Source organism: Haplochromis burtoni, unplaced genomic scaffold (genome assembly GCF_018398535.1).
Source record: "Haplochromis burtoni strain Fernald_Lab_line unplaced genomic scaffold, NCSU_Asbu1 Contig_483, whole genome shotgun sequence".
NCBI classification, from domain to species: Eukaryota; Metazoa; Chordata; class Actinopteri; order Cichliformes; family Cichlidae; genus Haplochromis; species Haplochromis burtoni.
The window spans coordinates 93,612-111,208 of record NW_024582844.1 but is presented as its reverse complement, the minus strand read 5'-3'; the positions used below and the strand labels follow the sequence as shown (position 1 = coordinate 111,208).

Here is a 17,597-nt window from a genome sequence, read left to right as displayed (position 1 = left end):
TGATATGTAACCTCGCTGTCTGTGTAATTACTGAATAAAGTTTGTACCCCGGGAGCGTCACCTGACCTTCAGAGAAGCTCATGTGCAGCTGACTGCAGTCTTCACCTGAAGGACGTACAGGTGGACGCAGAGCCTCACCTGAGGGCCGTCACATTCCTGGAGACACAAATGGACCTTAAAGTCTGTCCTCATCCTGGTTTCACGTGGACTCTTCGGTTTCGGCGAGTCGGTGTAGAACCTCTTAGTGAGTGTAAAAAAACCTCCTCGGACGACTTCCTCCAGGAGCAGTGTGGTGATAATCAGAGCTCTACGTCAAACAGCACTGATCATTAAACAGTTTGCAGATCTCAGACTAAGCTCGTCAGAGTTTAATCTCCTTAAAATTCAGTGGAACCTGCTGTGGTTTAGTTTAAACGTACTAAAGAGACTGGCCGCCTCACTTTAACACAGCTGAAGTTTTTTCCCTTCAGGTTCATTAACCAAAGCCTCGCTGCGTTCAGTCGCCTCCTTTGTTTTCTCTGTGATGATGTCAGTTTCATCATTAGTTTCATAATGTGCTGCTGAAATTTACATTGCCCTCCAACTGAACACTGTGGCTATCAGGCCGTGACCTCTGACCCCTCACACAGGAACTTCCTGTGATGATGCGTTCAAAGACCTCTGCTGAATCTACAGGTGGCTCACGTCACAACATCATCATCTTCACCCCCTGATGTGGTCAGACTACAATGTGCCACATGTTTAGAAAATAAAACATATGAAGCCAGACAGATGTTCAGGTTGTTTTTAATCTCTGTGTCAAACTTAAATCACATTTATTTTAAAAAACACAAAACACCTGCATCAGAGGGAAATTCAGTTTTTAGTCTTTGTTTGGTCCTCAGTTCATCACCAGCAGCCTGGCCCTGCTGCAGGTCAAAGGTCAGGCTTTAGTGTTCTCATGAGTCCTGCAGGTCAAAGGTCAGGGTTCAGTGTTCCTCTGCAGTAAGCCATCAGCAGTCAATAATCAGAGGAAAATCTTGACGTTAATCCGGACCCTGGACATTCCACAGCAACCCCCCCCCCCCGGATGCCCGGGTCCCGGTCAGATCGGCATGGTCTTCCCGGTGACGGTCCTCCTGATGGCGGACGCCGCCATGCCCCCCATGAAGCGGATCCCGGCGCTGCCTCCGGGTAGCAGCGACACCAGGCAGCCGGCGATGACGGCGACCTGCAGGGCGGCGCCCAGAGCGGTCAGCACGGTGCTGTGGAGGCTCAGCGCCGCGTACAAGGTACCCCCGAGAGCACACAGGTACACGGCGGCTCCGGGGGAGGTAGGGAGGCCAGCGGCCAGCCTGCTGGGCCCGCGGAGCACCGCGGCGGCCGCGATGGCGAACACCGAGCCAAGCGACCAGAGTAGCGCGAACTTGCGGGCGTAGAGCAGCAGCAGCGGGGCATACAGCGCCGACAAACCGAAGCAGAGTGCGGAAAACGACACGCACACGCCGAAGGCCAGCAGCCGCTGGCGGCGGCTCATGCCCGGCAGGCAGGGATCCGGTTCGGCCGACCACGGCCACGACAAGCCGCCGCTTCCGCCCGAGCTCTGTCCGGAAGTGCTGGCGGACCACGGGCTGGACCACCGGCCGAACCAGCTTCCCGGGACGGGCTCCGGGTCGCCCAGGTCCACCGCAGTGCTGGAGCCGGACTGGGAGATGGTCTTTGCGCCGCCGCCTTTGGACTGAGAAAGGTACTCCTGGAGCTGTCGGTTCAGGTCTGCCATGACGGCCCGGCTAACAGGCTAACTGCTAGCAAAATACTTTTTCTTCTTCGCTGGTTGCTCTCCGAGTCTCCCTGCAGCTCAGCGAGCCGCGGCCTCCCGGAGGTCAGAAATAGAACTGCACCTGCCCGGAGTTCACCGGCAGAGGGAGACACGTGACGGGCTTTGTGACGTCACCGGATCAAACCGAAGCAAAGGCCGGGAGTCCGAGAGAGAGAGAACGAAAATTAGATTTAAATAAATAAAATTAAACTGCGGTGAAAAGGGAATTCCCCCAGTGTGGGGGAAAGTTTATATAATCAAGTCAAACACTCTTATTTCAACATCAGTGAAGCCTTCAGGGCCATATCAGCAGCTGTCAATCAAACTGCTCTTAATGATAAATTCACACTCATTATGATGGTGTGTGTGTGCTGGAGTCTGATTTCTCCTCTTCAGTCACATGACTTCAGGACGTTTTCAGCTGTTGTACTAAAATTAACCCTTCAGATGATTGGCTGAAGGACTGACACACACAGCCATCTAGGGTGTGTGTGTGTGTCACTCAGAGCAGCAGTCAGAGGACCACCGGGCAGCAGGTAACACACATGACACACATCTAAACCCATTTAAATACAACAGTCATGATTTATTTAACAAAAAGCCAAAACAGGAAGCAGTAGAGTCCATAACTGAGTTCTGTATCATGTGCTCCTGCATACGTCTGTCATAAAAACGTCTGTACAGGTGACAGCAAACTGATGAAAGGACAACATCAAAGTGCAGCTTGCACCAGCAGGTGTGACGTCAGTGCTGTCGTCTGACTGTGTTGGCGAGAGTGAGAACAACAAGCGTAAACAGTCCGATCCCTCAGGAAGTAGCAGGGTGGACTTTCTCACACGCCGGTCCTCTGTTTGGTTAAATAAATATGACTTCAGATTATTTCTTATTACATCCTGACATGTGACCCAGAATCCTTTAAACATCGGAACTAGGGCTGGGTATCGTCACTGATTTCTAGAATCGATTCGATTTAAATCTGGGAAATTTTGACAGTCAGAAATCCAGATCAGTACATTTACATATTTTTGTATCAATAAAAAGGAAGCTGACATACGCAAGACTTTATCAAAGGTGTGAGCATCACAGCAGATGCCTTTGTGTCAAAGTAGCTGAAGATAAAACAGAAAAACATGGAGGCGATTTTCCTGTTCTGGATTTTATAAAAATATTCTGCAGTACATCAAAAACAAAAGAAAACCATTATTCAGCATATGAACATCACCTCTGACGTTACAGCGGTTTTGTTAGAGACACAGCTAAGCGTTTTGCATTTTGAATAATTTTAAAAAGTTTAAATTTGTTCAGTATTCAATCAATTCAATCTTTATTGGCAGACTTCATGTCCATAAAAACAAGACAGAAACACCCCCCCTCCCCAACACAAGGTATAAACCATTAAATATATATATGTATACAAATAAGTATATAAAGCATTTGTAAAAATATAAAACCATAATATACATAAAACACAATTACTTAAAATAAATCAATAAATACACAAACACTTTAACCAGTGCTTTCTCAGACTGGATGAGTAACAGGAACCACTCACTGTCGGATCTGTTGAAATGCAGAAATTAGGTTTTCTTTTTGGAAGAATGTAAAAGGGGAAAAAAACAACAGCTGACAGCGCTGTAAACAACGGTAGACTTGTGCGTAACAAGCAAGCGAATAATGCAGAAAACAGATTTTTAGACGGGAAACTGATCTTGAAGTACAGAGAGAGAGAGAGAGAGAGAGCTGTGCATCATGGTGGAAGCAAAACAGCAAAAGTCAGAGTGAATTCATGACGATGTTTATGTGAAGCTTAGTTCGGATCTTCTTTTGCTGCTGGTTCGGTCAATATTGTTTGGAGAGACATCAAACTAACAGCTTTAGAATCAGCTCATAAAGGGCGTGAACACAAAGCTCGACCCGCCAACAGATCAGAGTCAGCGACCCGTCGGCTTTCAGCCCCGACCGTGAGAAAGGCAACATCTCACTGATTCTGATCCGCGGGCCGCGCTGTGTGTTTAAGTCTCTGTGCAGAATCCGTGTTCCTGCTCTCATTTACTGTTTTAGCTGTTTGGTGGTTGTTGAAATTTTGTGAGATTTCACCAGAGATTCTGGTATTCCAGACAAAATAAGTTTATATTAAAAAAGCGATTCAGGATTTTAATGAATCGATTTTACGTTATCCAAGCCAGAATCGATTTTAATCGATAAATTGATTATAAAAACCCACCCCTAATCGGAACCAGCATCACACAGACACGCACACATACCTGCTAATCCAATCAGAATCCTTCTTGTATGGTCTGTTTGTTCTGTAACCTCACAGCAGCCATATTGCTAACAAGTTTTCCTGAAAGTATAAATGGGTCTGGGCTCTAATGAGCTAATAATACAGGCAGGTGAGTTTTAAAAACATCCTTCCCTCGTACAGGTGTTTGTTTGAGATCAGCCGTAAGCGTGTTTATTTTAACACGGAGACTATGGCGACTAAGTCAGTGCTGTCCCTGCTGGACGTCAGAGGAACTGCAGCTGCTGGTGTTTTAGAGTTGGAGGCTGATGTCTGTGTTTCATTTGTGCTTCAATGGAGGTGTGAGTGCATTCACATGTGTGCTGTTCTGTGATTGGCCAGTGCAGGCGTGAATTCACCGCTCTGAGCTGCAGTAACGTCTCTCTGTGTCTCCAGCAGATGGCGGTCTCTCAGATTACCCCCACCCTGTTTCTCAGTGGGGCCGACGCCCCTCTCAACGCAGGACTGGTGTTGAAGAAAGGCATCACTCTGATTGTCAATGCCACACTGAGCCACGCCTGCCCCGCCTACCCAGGGGTGGAGTGCCTGCGGGTCCCTGTCTCCGACCTGCCGAGTGCCCGCCTCGGGGATTACTTTGACTGGGTGGCTAAGCGTATCCATGGTAACTGTGGCGGTGGGACGCTGGTGCACTGTGCTGCCGGGATGAGCCGCTCTCCAGCACTGGTGATGGCGTACCTGATGCGCTACAGGGGCGTGACGCTGCGGCGGGCACACCACTGGGTCCAGGAGAGCCGGCCCTACATCCGGCTGAACGCCGGCTTTTGGGAGCAGCTGTTGCAGTACGAGAAGAGGCTGTACGGGAGGAACACCGTCAGGGTGGCCCCAGAGCCGCCACCCAGGACGCCGCCTGGGACACCGCGGCTGACCAGGTCTCAGCAGCAGACGGGCCTGCTAACACTGGTGCCCAGGTCACCACTGATGTCACGTGCTCAGGTGACATCATCAGCAAACAGATCCAGGAGGGGATCCAAAACCATCAAAGTCTGAAATTCAAACACCTGGATCCTCAGAGGGATCCCTGCGCACACCTCGGTCCCTGCACACACCTGGATCCCTGCACACACCTCAGTCCCCGCACACACACCTGGATCCCCGCACACACCTGGATCCCCGCACACAACTGGATCCCCGCACACACCTGGATCCCCGCACACACCTCGGTCCCCGCACACACCTGGTTCCTCGCACACAACTGGATCCCCGCACACACCTCGGTCCCCGCACACACCTGGATCCCCGCACACACCTGGATCCCCGCACACACCTCGGTCCCTGCACACACCTGGATCCCCGCACACACCTCGGTCCCCGCACACACCACACACCTGGATCCCCGCACACACCTCAGTCCCCGCACACACACCTGGATCCCCGCACACACCTCGGTCCCCGCACACACCTCGGTCCCCGCACACACCTGGATCCCCGCACACACCTGGATCCCCGCACACACCTCGGTCCCTGCACACACCTGGTTCCTCGCACACAACTGGAGCAGGTCTCTGAGCATGCTCAGTTCTTCTCACTTTCTCCCGGCCGGTTTCCCTCTTCATGTTTACATTTTCAGTCCTCCTCACTCCTGACCAAGCTGACACATGGCCCCGGGCCCTGCTGAGCCCACCTCAGCACCACCAGCATTGACTATGTGTTGTTCTGGCTTTGAGTCTAATGATGATTCTGTTCAAATGTAAAAGTATGAAATAAATGTAATAAAAAACGTATAAGATTAGAAAACACTATGCGTCCTCTTGTACTAAGAAAAATAAAAACCCTCACAGAGGCACTGTGGGACTTTTTCCTGGCAGATGTTGGTTCTTATATCTCACAGGTACGGTGACACAAAGACGTACACAACAAAACAACAACAAAAAAGCATCAGAAGACTTGGCGATACACCAGTACGAACATGTTTAAATAACATTTCTTCTGCCCTGTATTGTGTATATTTTCTTCTATTTTGACAAAGTGTTCTTGTTCTCAGGTACGCTGCATCCAGCCTGTCTACTTTACTGCATAACGAGGTGACTTTCCCACCTCTGGGGCGAGTATAGACCATCGTGTCTGATCTTGAATAATTTGAATTTGGCTTCAAACACACATCTGATCCTCTCTATCAAAGACTTCAATGAAAACTTCTCAGAATTTTTTGGCATCAGATTTGTAAATTTCATGTTTTTTGTTTTTTTTTATGTCTTTTTTGTTCCAGACGTCCCACAGCAGCAGGTCTGTGGGAGGAGGAGGTTGTCTCTGGAACCAGGAGAGGAGCTCCAGTGTGGAGCAGGAGGAACCAGAACCTCCACAGATTAAAGAGGAACAGGAGGAACTGTGCAGCAGTCAGGAGGGAGAGCAGCTGGGACTGAAGGAGGAGCCTGGTACCTTCATGGTGACTGCTGCTGAGGAAGGAGAGCACAGTGAACCAGGAGGAGACGAGGAGCAGCTCCTCTCTCACGGCTCTGCTGGAGCTGAGAGCAGAGGTGAGGGAGTGAGCTCCATGACTGCATGCTGTATAATCTCTACACAAAATCTTTATAGCACATGTTTTTGTAATGATGAACGTGTCCCTTGTGTACACAGGTTAACGTGTCCAGGCTGTTTCTAGATCATCTGTCGCTCTTCTGTTGAGACAGGAAGCAGCTCCTTTAGATTCCATGAATCATGTGAACAGCAGTATCACTGATTAACACGTGATCATTAGTCACATGTTTGTTTATCCGCCACAGGAACGTAGTTATCAACGCGTATCTGCTTGAAGTAGTGCGACTCACACAAGCACTGATGACTCGACCTGTAACAGCTCTCACATAGCACAGGTGGCGCTGTTCTATGTCACACATAGAACATGCAGCGGTATTTTGAACACGTGACAGATGTTGTGCTAGAACATTTAAAGAAGTTTAAGAGCATGTTGTAGCTGAGTATGTAGTGGAACGTAAAAGTCATCACTATGACCTGATATTGTGTCCATAACAAGTATGAACCGTTGACAAGTGCAGCCTGGGCCGCATCCCATTTACAGCTAACAATGTGGACCAAGCTCCTGTGATGTTTGCAGGGACTGAGTGACTGTAACAGACAGCCAGACACTTTCAGTTTATGTAGCTCCAAATCAAGGGGCTTAATATTGTAAAGACCCTACAGTAATACACACTATACTTCCGAACCCCCCCCCCCCACCACTAGTGTCCTAAGACAGCGGTCCTCAACCTTTTTTGCGCCACGGACCGGTTTATGCCCGACAATATTTTCACGGACCGGCCTTTAAGGTGTAGCGGATAAATACAACCAAATAAAACTAGTACCGGTACCGAAAAAAAGAAGATTTATTCATAACACACGTGAAAAGACCCAGGAAAACCGAGTAAACGATAAAAACGATAACAAAATAACGCTGAAAACCGATAAAACCCTGAAATCTATACATTTCACACCTGAGCCTCAACTCTCACGGCCCGGTACCAAATGACTCACGGACCGGTACCGGTCCGAGGCCCGGGGGTTGGGGACCGTTGTCCCAAGAGACGCAGTCAGCTGGCTGGTTGGGCAAACTCTCAGGCACCACTGAATGTCTTTGAGAGGCTAAAGAGCTCATCCACTGCTCCACGACCAGGACGAAAACCACAATTTTCACTAACAGACACACTCCCCTCTCCAGTACCCTGCCAGGGACTTTACCGGGGAGGCCGAGGAGTAGTTGGAGCACACTCTCCCGTCCCCTTTTTTTAGAGCTTCTCTTGCCATCTGCCAATCCAGAGGCACCGCCCCACATCTCCACGTAATGTTGCAGAGACATGCCGACCAGGACAGCCCTTCAACATCCACAGCTTTTAGGAACTTTCATCCAAACTAGGAGAACTCTGCTCTGTGCATTGCAACTATGTCAGAGATCTCACCCTCAGGGATGGGCAAGTTAGCCCCTCATCCCAGACTTCCACGACAGGAAGTGTGTCAGTGGGCTTAAGAAGGTCCACAAAATATACCTTCCCCTAAAAGACTAAGTAGCAATTAATATTAAAAGTAGCAATAGGTCCTCTCCAGCTATGAGTTAGCTGCTTAAGGTTTGTGAAATTGAGAGTTATACCAGCGAGGACGCTCTCGTTAAAGAAGTAAAATTATTAACAAGATGATCGACCTCTGTTGGGGTAGCGTTCAGATAGCTGCTCTGCTCTGTGTTGGTACAGGGCATTGGAGATGATAACAGTGGGTGGATTATATTCTTAAACTTAGTTACAGCGCTTTCAGAAAGACATCTACTGTGATAAAGTCTACTCTCCACCGCTGTGTAATCAATTATTGTAAATGTAAATGTTATCAGGAAATGATCAGACAGGAGAGGGTTTTCAGGAAACACTGTTAAATGTTCAGTTTCTATGCCATATGTTAAAACAAGATCTAGAGTGTGATTAAAGTGGTGGGTGGGTTCTTTTACATTTTGAGAGAAACCAATTGAGTCTAATAACAGATTAAATGCCATGTTGAGGCTGTCATTTTTAGCATCTACATGGATGTTAAAATCACCCACAATAATTATTTTATCTGAGCTCAGAACTAAATCAGATATAAAGTCTGAGAAATCAGACAGAAACTCTGTGTAAGGCCCAGGTGGACGATAGATGATAACAAGTAAGACTGGTTTCTGAGTTTCACAGCTGGGGTGGACGAGGCTAAGCATCAGGCTTTCAAATGAATTAAAAGTCTGTCTTGGTCTTTCATTAATTAATAGGCTGGTGTGAAAAATTGCTGCCACACCGCCCCCTCGGCCTGTGCTTCGAGATTTCTGGTAGTTAGAATGACTCGGGGGTGTTGATTCATTTAAACTAACATAATCATCCTGCTGCAACCAGGTTTCTGTAAGGCAGAGTAAATCAATTTGTTGATCAATTATTAAGTCATGTACTAACAGAGACTTGGAGGAGAGAGACCTAATATTTAATAATCCACATTTCACTGTTTTACTCTTTGGTTCAGATGTGGATACTGTATTGTTCTTTCTTTGTAATTGTTTATGTTTAAGTTGTTTGTTGCTGGTTTTTAGTTTGTTTTTTGTCTGTTTGGAAGCTGACACAGTCTCTATGGAGATGGGTTTTTGGGGGGGTAGCAGGAGGAGAGAAGCTGCAGAGAGGCGTGTAAGACTGCAACTCTGCTTCCTGGTCCCAACTCTGGATAGTCATATTTTGGGGGGTTTAATAAATTTGTCCATATTTCTAGAAATGAGAGCTGCTCCATCCAAAGTGGGATGGATGCCGTCTCTCCTAACAAGACCAGGTTTCCTCCAGAAGGTTTGCCAATTATCTATGAAGCCCACATCGTTTCTGGGACACCACTCAGACAGCCAGCAATTTAAGGAGAACATGCGGCTAAACATGTCACTCCTGGTCTGATTGGGGAGGGGACCAGAGAAAACTACAGAGTCCGACATTGTTTTGGCAAAGTTGCACACCGATTCAATATTGATTTTAGTGACCTCCGATTGGCGTAACCGGGTGTCATTACTGCCGACGTGAATTATGATTTTACTGAATTTACGTTTACCCTTAGCCAGCAGTTTTAAATTTCCTTCAATGTCGCCTGCTCTGGCCCCTGGAAGACAATTGACTATGGTTGCCGGTGTCTCTAGCTTCACATGTCTGAGAACAGAATCACCAACTACCAGAGTTTAACATATGGCATAGAAACTGAACATTTAACAGTGTTTCCTGAAAACCCTCTCCTGTCTGATCATTTCCTGATAACATTTACATTTACAATAATTGATTACACAGCGGTGGAGAGTAGACTTTATCACAGTAGATGTCTTTCTGAAAGTGCTGTAACTAAGTTTAAGAATATAATCCACCCACTGTTATCATCTTCAATGCCCTGTACCAACACATAAGACATCATCATGTGAAACATGTGTGGTTCATTTTTTACCACTACCTTCTTCACACCTTTTTAAATCCATCTGCTCTGTTTCTCAACCACAGGAGCCACTGTGACTGCAGTCTGCTGAGTCTGTTTGACAGAAACAGACTGCTTTCCAAGAGTTTCGATGGTCCATGGTCAGGAGTAACAGGGCTGAGCAGATCTTATGGAGAGCATTAAACCAGCTGCTGAGTGAAAGGATAGATCCATTCCACTATAGATGCACTCCAAAATAAGATTAAAAAGACCCTGCAGGAACTCACTGTGCTCCTCCTGTTTGTTTCCCAAGTTTGTGGACACAGCTCACTTGGTACAACACATGAAAGGCAAAGAAAAACAACTTCAGAAGCTCCAAAAACTGCAAACAAAAAACTTTCCATTCTGAATCAATGCCCACACCATGAGAACATGAAGACACCACAACCAGCCAGGATGAGTGGGTGAAGAACTTGTCAGACAGGTGCTAGCCAGAGGAATCAATTTGGTCATGTCTGTACAAAAGCTGCCCATAATGGGCCACAACAGGGATTAATACATTAATATAACTCAGGATAAGGTATACTTTATTGCTCCCCATGGGGAAATTCCTCTCTACATTTAACCCATTCACTCAGTGAAGCAGTGGGCAGCCATTGGGCGCCCAGGTTTCTGGTCATGGGGTCACCACTCTACCTACTGAGGATGAAGGTTTCGGCTACTCTCTCCAGTTCAAGAAATTCTGTCTAACTTCACAATGTAAGCAAAGAAGACCATAGGAGGAGGTAAACTGCTGTTCTAAACTCAACTGATTATCACACCAAAATTACTCCTCAGTGACAAAAACACCCATGAAACCATAAAACGAGACCCCACAAAGACAAAGTCATCAGTTACCTACAACAACTTCACTGACCCCCCCTACATACCACCGTCTGTACCCAAGGCATCCACATGGGAACAGACGATCAAATGTCTGTAACTGGGCAGAAAACTGTGATTTTTTATTTTTTTTTAACAGGAAACAGCTCTGAGGCATTGTGGGAGAATGAGTTAGTCAGGAAACAAGCTGTAGTCTCAAATTGATGTTTATTCTGTGAAAGCAACAGGAAAAGTCTGACTTTATGTTATTATCAAGCGGTCTGCTTCTGCGGCTTGTTCGGTAAATTTACGTTGGAGCGTGACGAAACTCGCAGTTTAGGAATCTGTGAAATCTCTGCTTTCAGAAAATGTTCTGTTCGCTCGGGTAGCTCTTGCTATCGAGGCTCTGTTCTGCTTGTTTATAGACATTTCATGAAATGATGTGACCATTAACTGTTTGTTGTTTTCGCTCTTTGGTGTTCGTAGAAACAGTTTATACGAGCTTGTAGCTGAGATTCAGAGGTTCCTGTGGATGCCACACACGCCGGGACTTACACAGCCGTCCTCGGTGTACTCCTTTGGGTCCACTTTGCCTTCTTCTTTGTGGACTCCCAAAGATCCACAAAGGAGTCCCACTCAGACCTGCACACTGTTAAACCTCTGCCTCACTACCACATATTTTAAATACAGCGAGGGTTTCTACAAAAACGTGGCTGTGCCATGGGCTCATCGGTGTCACATATTGTAGCCAACATGGAGGAAGAACCACCTCAACAGGACAAGACTCAGCTGTTCATCTGCATCTAAAGGTCAAAGGTCACTCTTGAGGATGCTACCTACAATGCAGTCTCAGATCCTTCCCTCGCTCACATAAAGTGTTCTCAGCAGGTCACATGATAGAGTGAGGCAAGCTCTCTCAATGGTTTCTCGGATGATAATTCAATTCAATTCAATTCAATTCAATTCAATTTTCTTTATATAGCGTCAAATCACAACAAAAGTCGCCTCAAGGCGCTTCATAGATACAGAGAAAAACCCAACAATCATATGACCCCCTATGAGCAAGCACTTTGGCGAACAGTGGGAAGGAAAAACTCCCTTTTAACAGGAAGAAACCTCCGGCAGAACCAGGCTCAGGGAGGGGCGGGGCCATCTGCTGCGACTGGTTGGGGTGAGAGAAGGAAGACAGGATAAAGACATGCTGTGGAAGAGAGACAGAGGTTAATAACAGATATGATTCAATGCAGAGAGGTCTGTTAACACATAGTGAGTGAGAAAGGTGACTGGAAAGGAAAAACTCAATGCATCATGGGAATCCCCCGGCAGCCTACGTCTATTGCAGCATAACTAAGGGAGGATTCAGGGTCACCTGGTCCAGCCCTAACTATATGCTTTAGCAAAAAGGAAAGTTTAAGCCTAATCTTGAAAGTAGAGATAGTGTCTGTCTCCTGAATCCAAACTGGAAGCTGGTTCCACAGAAGAGGGGCCTGAAAACTGAAGGCTCTGCCTCCCATTCTACTTTTAAATACTCTAGGAACAACAAGTAGGCCTGCAGAGCGAGAGCGAAGTGCTCTAATAGGGTGATATGGTACTACAAGGTCATTAAGATAAGATGGGGCCTGATTATTTAAGACCTTGTATGTGAGGAGCAGGATTTTGAATTCAATTCTGGATTTAACAGGAAGCCAATGAAACCAAAACGGAGAAATCTGCTCTCTCTTTCTAGTCCCTGTCAGGACTCTTGCTGCAGCATTTTGGATTAGCTGAAGGCTTTTCAGTGAGTTTTTTGGACATCCTGATAATAATGAATTACAGTCGTCCAGCCTGGAAGTAATAAATGCATGAACTAGTTTTTCAGCGTCACTCTGAGACAGGATATTTCTAACTTTAGAGATGTTGCACAAATGGAAGAAAGCAGTCTTACATATTTGTTTAATATGTGCGTTGAAGGACATGTCCTGGTCAAAAATGACTCCAAGGTTCCTCACAGCGTTACTGGAGGCCAAGGTAATGCCATCCAGAGTAAGAATCTGGTTAGATACCATATTTCTAAGCTTTTCAGGGCCGAGTACAATAACCTCAGTTTGATCTGAATTAAGAAGCAGAAAGTTAGCGGCCATCCAGGTCTTTATGTCTTTAAGACATTCCTGCAGTTTAACTCATTGGTGTGTGTTATCTGGCTTCATGGACAGATAGAGCTGGGTGTCATCTGCATAGCAGTGAAAATGTATGCTATGTCTTCTAATGATGCTGCCTAAGGGAAGCATGTATAATGTAAACAGAATTGGTCCTAGCACTGAACCCTGTGGAACTCCATAATTAACCTCAGTGTGTGAAGAGGACTCTCCATTTACATGCACAAACTGGAGTCTATTAGATAGATATGATACAAACCACTGCAGGCAGTACCTGTAATACCTACAGCATGTTCTAATCGCTCTAATAGGATATTATGGTCGACAGTATCGAACGCTGCACTGAGGTCTAGCAGGACAAGCACAGAGATGAGTCCACTGTCAGAGGCCATAAGAAGATCATTTGTAACCTTCACTAAAGCTGTTTCTGTGCTGTGCTGAGCTCTGAAACCTGACTGAAACTCTTCAAATAAACCTCTGCAGATGATCTGTTAGCTGTTTGACAACTACTCTTTCAAGGATGTTTGATATAAAGGAAGGTTGGAGATTGGCCTATAATTAGCTAAGACTGCTGGGTCTAGAGATGCTTTTTGAGTAAAGGTTTAACTACAGCCAGCTTGAAGGCCTGTGGTACATAGCTGATTATTAGAGATAGGTTGATCATATTTAAGATCGAAGAATTAATTAATGGCAGGACTTCTTTGAGCAGTTTTGTAGGAATGGGGTCTAAAAGACACGTTGATGGTTTGGAGGAAGTAATTATTGAAGTTAACTCAGAAAGATCAATTGGAGAAAGAGAAACTTAACATCAATGGTACTAAGAGTAGCTGTAGATAATATTACATCTGTGGGATGATTATTGGTAATTTTTTCTCTAATGATAAAAATTTTATTTGTGAAGAAGTTCATGAAGTCATTACTAGTTAACATTAAAGGGATGGTTGGCTCAAAAGAGCTCTGACTTTTGTCAGCCTGGCTACAGAGCTGAAGAGAAACCTGGGGTTGTTCTTATTTTCTTCAATCAGTGATGAATAGTAAGATGTTCTGGCTTTGCGGAGGGCTTTCTTATAAAGCAGCAAACTATTTCTCCAGGCTAAATTATTATCTTCTAAATTTGTGACACGCCATTTCCTCTCCAGATTACGATGGCCCACACCCTTTTTCACACTTTCAATAGTGGGTCAGCGACCCTCTCATTGGGCTTTAAATACCTGGGACTCTCCACCAATTGGTTTTAGAACTGAAGAAACTTTGTGGATGAAATGTAAAACTTAAAGAAGTCCACTCGCTTTCTGTCCAGCTCTGTTAGGCCTTTATCCAGGAGACTCGTGGAGAGAAAGGCAGGCAAGAATCTGCAGTCTGTAAAATTAAATGTTGAATAACCAGAAATTATAGAAGAAAACTTTATTTATACAGCTTTCACATCATGTTAACCACATTTTTTTCTAATTTGTTAGTATCACCTCCAAATCCTGAAACAACTTTAGGAAAGGTTAAAAAACAAAGAATACAAATTTCCTACAGTTACAAATACTAACAAAACACACAGTGGAAGAAAGACTTTTCCACAAAGATGGAGTGATGAGGAAAAGAAGCAAAAACATTAAAATGGTAAATAAACAGCCTGTATTTGTATACTTAGTCCCTAAGGACCCCAAAGCGCTTTACACATTCAGTCATCCACACATTCACACACACAAAGCACCTTGAGGCGACTGTTGTTGTGATTTGGCGCTATATAAATAAAATTGAATTGAATTGATGTTATTTGACAAACCACATATAATGTGACAAAGTAAAGGCACTTCTGAGCTCTCTCTACTCCACCTGTTACTGAAACATTATTTTTACTGACCGACAGAAGAACGCAGTCTTTCAAACGGACTACAACTTCTCAGCTGTGTGAGTTTTTGTGTGCCGAGACAAGTGACTTTTTTGACTAAAGTTTTTCCCACATATTTCACAATGATAAGGTTTCTCCCCGGTGTGGATTTTCTTGTGCGCACACAGAACACTGCTTTGACTGAAACTTTTCCCACATGTTTCACAAGAATATGGTTTCTCACCAGTGTGAGTTTTCTTGTGGCGAGACAAGTGACCAGCTTGACGAAAACTTTTCCCACAGATGTCACAATGATACGGCTTCTCGCCTGTGTGGGTTTTCTTGTGAAGATACAGAGCACTGCTTTGACCGAAACATTTCCTGCATATTTCACATGAATATGGTTTCTCGCCTGAGTGAGTGGTGATGTGGTAAGACAAACTATTTTTAGCACTGAAACTTTTCCCACATGTTTCACAACAATATGGTTTCTCTCCTGTGTGAGCGGTGATGTGGCGAGCCAAACTGCGTTTTATACTGAAACGTTTCCCACATGTTTCACAACAATATGGTTTTTCACCTGTGTGGATTCTCATGTGCATAGACAAGTGATACCTTCTCACGAAAATTTTACGACATATTTTGCACACGTAGAGTTTCACATTGTTTTGGATCATGTGATGCTTCTTTCCGCGGGAAATACTGAAAGTCTCATTACACTGGCTCACTGAAATCGGCAAGCTGAGCTGGTAAGTTTCCTTTCCCTGACGTCCCTTCTTTGGCTTTGACCCTGCATCTTCAGTTAACCCCGACCCTTTTTGCTTGCTCGTTTCTTGATCTCTGCTTTCAGTTTCAGGAGAGTCGTCAGAGAGGAGCTGCTCGCTATCTGTTTCTGAGTCACTGTGGTCACTTTCCTCACAAGTAGCTGTTAGCATAAAGGTATTGGTCCCGTCCTCGAGCAAAAGTTGTCCTTGTGGTTCCTCCTGGCCCAGACTGGGGTTCCTCTCTGGATTACAGAACTGCTGCTCTTGGAGAACCTCCTTCACATTCTGGTGATGCGGGAGTTCTGAAATGACAAAAGTGATACAAGAAAAGAGTAAGTATACTCACAATTGTCTCCATTTTCATAAATGGTGATCCAGTTCCAGGTCTTGGGGGTGGTGGAGCCTGACCCAGCTGTCACTGGGGAGGTGTAGCTGTTACAGCCCACATAACAGTAAAGTGTTATCCGAGATGGGGTGTAACACAAAGTGAAAAAAACTATTAACCACCGCATAGTTAACGTCAGTAAAACACAATTTATTTTACAATTAATGCAAATGAACCAATTAGGACCAAAATCAAACAGGGAAGCTCCAAGCGTCAGGGTCTTTGAAGCCAAGCAACAAACAAATCGCAGAAAAGAAGAAAAAGTACAATGGCCGAGCTCACTGTCTCACCACAAAACAGGAGAAAAGGCTGAAACAAAAACGTCCGAGAGCCTGAACATGCTTCCACTGTGGATCACTACAGTTACCTTTACTCACAAAAACAAAGTCACACCAAGCTTCACAGGGTTTACACAGCTACAGCATGCTGCCCAAATCACTGCAGCTCAAAGCCAGGGAAAAGGGAAGAAAGGGGCATGGCATTTAAGATGGCGGTCTTTATGAGGTGGGTGACGAGCTGCGACAAACTACACAAAAGGCAGCCGCTAAAGCGTTTAAGTTTCAAAACACACGTACAGCACAAGTGCCAAGCCGCACGTGTTTTGTTTGGGAAGCAGCCAGCCCGACGCGGTAATGGAGGAAATGAGTGTGCCGACTAGAAAAATCAACCGAGCGTGACCGAAGAGAAAACAGATGATGGTTCCAATGCCGGAGAGATTGTCGAACGGAAGAGCCATAGAAGTTCCGTAGTGTGAAGGTATTTCGGCTATTTCAAGTCTGACAAAAAACAGAGTAGCGTGCACTGTAAATTGTGCCGAAAGCAAGTCTGGAAATACAATAAACTGGTGCATGTCAGCTACGTCCACACGTACCCGGGTATTTTTGAAAACGCAGATTTTTCTATGCGTTTGCACCTTTCGTCCACACGTAAACGGCGTTTTTGGTCACTGAAAACGAAGATTTTTGAAAACTCCGTTTTTGCATTTACGTGTGGACTAGAAAAACGGAGAAAACGCAGCGTCAAAGGTGTGCGCATTTTTTGACGTCACACTGTGCGCCACGTTATTGTTTCGGTGAAATGAATTTCTACAATACTTACTGTTAATTCTACTCTCTGCAGTGTTTAAATGCTTACATATACACACAGTTACTGTCCTCCACACATACGACTCGGTTCTGCTTCTATGCCCCAGCTTTGTTTACTTTTTCCCACCGAGGCTTCTAGACTTCTGATTGGCCAACATTTCTGCACGGTTAGGAATCTAGCGCCACCTGCTGCTTTGGCATGTTCATAGCAGCGTTTTCCTTCATTTCTGCCTTTATGTGTGGACGGGATTATTTTTAAAACGAAAACGGAAAATCTCCGTTTTCAAAAATACCCGTGTACGTGTGGACGTAGCCTCAGTCTCTGACTGGAAGCGCTAATTCGTCATTCGGCTTTTGTCAGACTAAAGTAACTGTTAAAACTGTTTGAAAAGCTCAGCTATACAACAAGGAGAGATTGAGAATTTCCTTTTAGTTCTCAGTTTATTTGATATTGACAAAAGTTAGTCAGTTTTGTCTGTTCTTCTGTAAAACAAACTAAGATTTATTTTTAGAATTAATATTTTGTTTCTAAGTGGAATTGACAATTTAGTCTGTTTCGTTTGTTCTA

General features: G+C 45.2%; 3 protein-coding genes across 4 annotated transcripts in view; 1 reads left to right on the top strand and 2 right to left on the bottom strand.

Annotated features, from left to right (window-relative positions):
• Positions 1–770: 770 nt before the first annotated feature.
• sft2d3 (SFT2 domain containing 3) lies at positions 771–1,759 on the bottom strand. The gene has a single exon (XM_005946390.3). It carries the CDS (start codon positions 1,757–1,759, stop codon positions 1,085–1,087), a length of 675 nt encoding a protein of 224 aa, XP_005946452.1. The 3' UTR covers positions 771–1,084.
• A 145-nt stretch (positions 1,760–1,904) lies between these two features.
• si:ch1073-184j22.2 (dual specificity protein phosphatase 18) lies at positions 1,905–5,390 on the top strand. 2 transcript variants are annotated; one of them, XM_005946389.3, is made up of 2 exons: positions 1,905–2,334; positions 4,479–5,390. In XM_005946389.3, the coding sequence occupies exon 2, from the start codon at positions 4,479–4,481 to the stop codon at positions 5,085–5,087; it is 609 nt and encodes a 202-aa protein (XP_005946451.1). In that variant the 5' UTR covers positions 1,905–2,334; the 3' UTR covers positions 5,088–5,390. The 2 variants fall into 2 exon arrangements, with proteins under 2 accessions (XP_005946451.1, XP_005946450.1); XM_005946388.3 differs by having other exon boundaries at positions 4,476–5,390.
• An 8,633-nt stretch (positions 5,391–14,023) lies between these two features.
• The window catches only part of LOC102303830 (zinc finger and SCAN domain-containing protein 30), a 6,953-nt gene continuing 3,379 nt past the window's right edge, over positions 14,024–17,597 (bottom strand). The window contains exon 3 of the mRNA XM_005946387.3: positions 14,024–15,861. Coding sequence (XP_005946449.1) covers positions 14,858–15,861 — 1,004 coding nt within the window. The 3' untranslated portion in view covers positions 14,024–14,857. The remainder of the gene's footprint in view (positions 15,862–17,597) is intronic.